The sequence below is a fragment of the Oratosquilla oratoria genome, chromosome 34, assembly GCF_046742065.1.
Source record: "Oratosquilla oratoria isolate Oo_2021 chromosome 34, ASM4674206v1, whole genome shotgun sequence".
Taxonomy (NCBI): Eukaryota; Metazoa; Arthropoda; class Malacostraca; order Stomatopoda; family Squillidae; genus Oratosquilla; species Oratosquilla oratoria.
The window spans coordinates 1,717,638-1,721,056 of record NC_134810.1 but is presented as its reverse complement, the minus strand read 5'-3'; the positions used below and the strand labels follow the sequence as shown (position 1 = coordinate 1,721,056).

Below are 3,419 nucleotides of genomic sequence, written 5' to 3'. Positions count from 1 at the left end.
CTGGTTACGAGACCGGTAACTGTGCGTGTTGCTCCACAAAGAGTAAGTACCACCTGCTACCTCTCTTTCCCCCATTGCTCCGAAACATACTCACATGTTGCACAGTAAGGTAGGAGACATCCACTTTCTTATTTCAGTCGTACTCTTAATGAGCACGAGAGACGGTATAGTACAATTGAGAGAGAAGAGTCAGCGGTGGTCTCCGGTGTCACAGTAAATCGCCCTTTAATCATGGGATATCTAGTCAGACTGTTGAGCGATCACAGGCCTTTGGTCTGGCTCTTCACTGCTAAAGGCATAAACTCTCGGAACCTCCGGTGGCAAACGGCGATCGCCGACTTCGATCTTGCAGTTAATTATACCCCATGGCGATTGAACATCGTCGCTGACGCATTTTCTAGGATATGGAGAGCAGACCTCCCTACAAACGAGTTTATAGTGACAGCAAAAACCACGGGTAGCTAGGAAACCACGAAAAATGAGGAGAATCATATCATTTGGGACCAGATAACGACAAGGAAGGAATAAGATGAACACCCTAATTGGGGTGTTATTTAAGAGTACCTCAAGGGGTTCACGACAATAGAGCCAAAAATTCCACGTTTAAGAGTACCAATTAAGGAGTTTTGGCTCCTCACGGACGAACTTTTATACTACTCGCGCAGAAACGTCTACCAGAACTCCCGTCTGGTATGCCCTGAGGGAGCAAAGACAGCGACATTACGAACTTCTCATTGCCTTCCTATGGCAGGTCATATAGGAGTCCAAGTCACTCTGTACGGGCTGCAAAAGTTCGCCTTTTGACCTATGATATCGGAGTATGTAATGGCATTTGTAAAATATTGCAAAGTTTGCATTACTTGCAAGCCCTCATATGATCTCCCAGCTCCACTCAGACAGTTTTCTGACGTGAAAAGTCCGTTCGAGAGGGTGCGCATTGATCTCGTAGAACCGTTAACCACCGCATTAGACGGTGCGAAGTACATACTTACAGACAATGGCATTGGCCAACTCTTGTTTTGACAGATGTCAAAAGTTCCTTGAGGCTGCGACAGTTGAAAGACACAAAAAGACCAATGACAAGGATAAAACAGCACGCCCTCGGTGATAGAATATACGTCACCGCCAAACCGAGGCAAGGGGGTGGCAAAGAAACTCCAGCCTCTGTAGAAGGGCCCTTACATTGTGATTAAAAGGGTTAGCGACGTCGTCTACTGCATTAAGCACATCCGCTCAGCCCAAGAGTTACGTGTCCACAGAGACGGGATCAAGCAAGAGAGAACCCTCCCAGTGTGCGAAAATAAGAACATAAGGAGAGCGTCCCCCACACAAGAGAAGGAACCCTCAGACCTCATAAGTAGCAATTCTACGCGAACCAATAACATTAAGTATAAATTAAGTAACTTCTCCACGTGCGAAAACACAAATACAAGAATGGCGTTCACCACACGTGAGAAGGAACTCAAACCTACCGTCATTGGTAGAGATCTTCAAACATATCATTGCTAGCGAACAGGTAACTTTATATTTATTAATTTATTTATTTATGTATTTATTCATTTATTTGTTTATTTATTTACTTATTTATTTTATTTTATTTATTACTTTTATCTATTTACTATTTTACTTTTATTTATTTATCATTTTAATTTTATTTATTTTTGTTCATAACATTAGTCCCCTTGTGTTAGTGATTTTCATGAACATATTGTAGGAAATCATTGTGTAAATGATATGTTCAAAATTGATGACAAATATCTTTGCACACACACACACACACAAACACACTGCACCTAATTGTAGTATACATCAACAGGACCAACGCTTGCTTGATCCCGTCTCCTATTCTCTGATAATTACTTGTCTTACCTAGCCTCAAGTTCATGTATGGTTCCAACTTGATTTATATCCTTGATTTCTAACTATCATTTTTAGATTTGAACTCATGTATTGCTTGAGCTTGGTCTATATTACTTCCTAGGCTATTGCAGGTATTTATACATCTATACAGAAAACTGTATTTTCTCACATCCTTTAAACATGTGTTTTTTCTTAATTTGATCCTATGACCTCTTCGAGCCCTCCCATCTTTAATCAGATCTCTTGTGTCAATACTGTTACGGACAGGCTGGTTATGTGAAGAGACGTTACGTATAACAGATAAGTGCACATTTCTCCGCACGTAGGCAAGATTACATATAGTGGACGGGCGTTACTTACATTGTTACAATACATACATAGACAATAAATGAATTTTTTTATACATAATACAAAGAACACACAATTATATGACATAATAATTACATATATGACGTAATATCTAATATTACGTTACACCTCCACCGTTTGGGAAAGCTTTTCATTTTCTGTTGAAAAGCTATGTTCTAGAAAGTACGGAGTAGTTCTTCTGCGCAGGGGACAGCTTCTTGCTGTAGTAGGCGATAGCGTGAAGAACTTCATTATGTTCTTGCAAGAGGGCGGCACCGATACTGGAGTCGCTGGCATCGACTTGCAGATGAAAGGGTCGTTGGAAATCGGGTGCTCTTAGAACGGGTGCGTTAGTGAGAAGGGACTTCAGGTTTTTGAAGGCTTTCTCACAGGCAGGAGTCCACACGAAGTCGTGGTCTTTTCTCAACAGGTCAGTCAATGGTTCTGCTACATCTTGTTTCTCAGATAAGTGTCCTACTTTTATCTGAAGATTTTGTAGTATCTGAGAGTTTTCCAAGGGAATCTCAGGAGGATTAGGCAGGTTATCAGGAGGCTCTTCCGATTCTATTGTGGTAGAGCTGCAAGCTGGAATTGGATCTCTGGAATAATAAGGTTTTAAGGTATTTATGTGACAGAGACGGGAACTCTTTCTTCTGTCTGGAGTTTTGATTATGTAGTTGAGATCACTAGCTCTGGATAAGACTTCATAGGGTCCTTTGTATTTAGCCTGCAATGGATCTCCTGGTATAGGAAGATAAAGTAACACTTGAACTCCTGGAGAGAAAGTTCTAAGTTTACAATTTTTATCATACCGACCTTTAATTACTCGTTGAGCATTCGTTAAGTTCTCTCTTGCCAATTTCCAAGCTTCTAACAACTTCTCGGTGACCTGGGACACGTATTTCAAAGAAGGTACCGGTGGTTCTTCATTCATCCATTGTTCATGAAGTATCTTTAGGGAACCACGGACTTCATGACCGAAGACTAATTCTGACGGGCTGAATCCAAGGCTTTCTTGAATTGTTGTTCGGGTGGCGAACAGCAAAAAGGGGAGTCCGTCTTCCCAATTTCGAGTGTTCTCAGCACAGAAGATTCTCAACATTGTCTTGAGCGTTTGGTGAAAGCGCTCTAGAGCACCTTGTGATTGAGGATGATAGGCGGAGGAAGTTACATGATTTATACCTAGTGTTACAAGGGTTTCTCTAAACTTG

The 3,419-nt window shown here is 41.3% G+C and overlaps 1 protein-coding gene across 1 annotated transcript; it reads left to right on the top strand.

Annotated features, from left to right (window-relative positions):
• Positions 1 to 231: 231 nt before the first annotated feature.
• Positions 232 to 804, top strand: LOC143018114 (uncharacterized). The gene is made up of 2 exons (XM_076173236.1): positions 232 to 457; positions 560 to 804. Exons 1-2 carry the CDS (start codon positions 232 to 234, stop codon positions 802 to 804), a joined length of 471 nt encoding a protein of 156 aa, XP_076029351.1.
• Positions 805 to 3,419: the final 2,615 nt, after the last annotated feature.

Coding starts and splice junctions, on each gene's coding strand:
- LOC143018114 (XM_076173236.1), top strand. CDS start 232: ATGGGATATCTAGTCAGACTGTTGAGCGATCACAGGCCTTTGGTCTGG. Junction 458..559: donor AGTGACAGCAAAAACCACGG/GTAGCTAGGAAA, acceptor GTGTTATTTAAG/AGTACCTCAAGGGGTTCACG.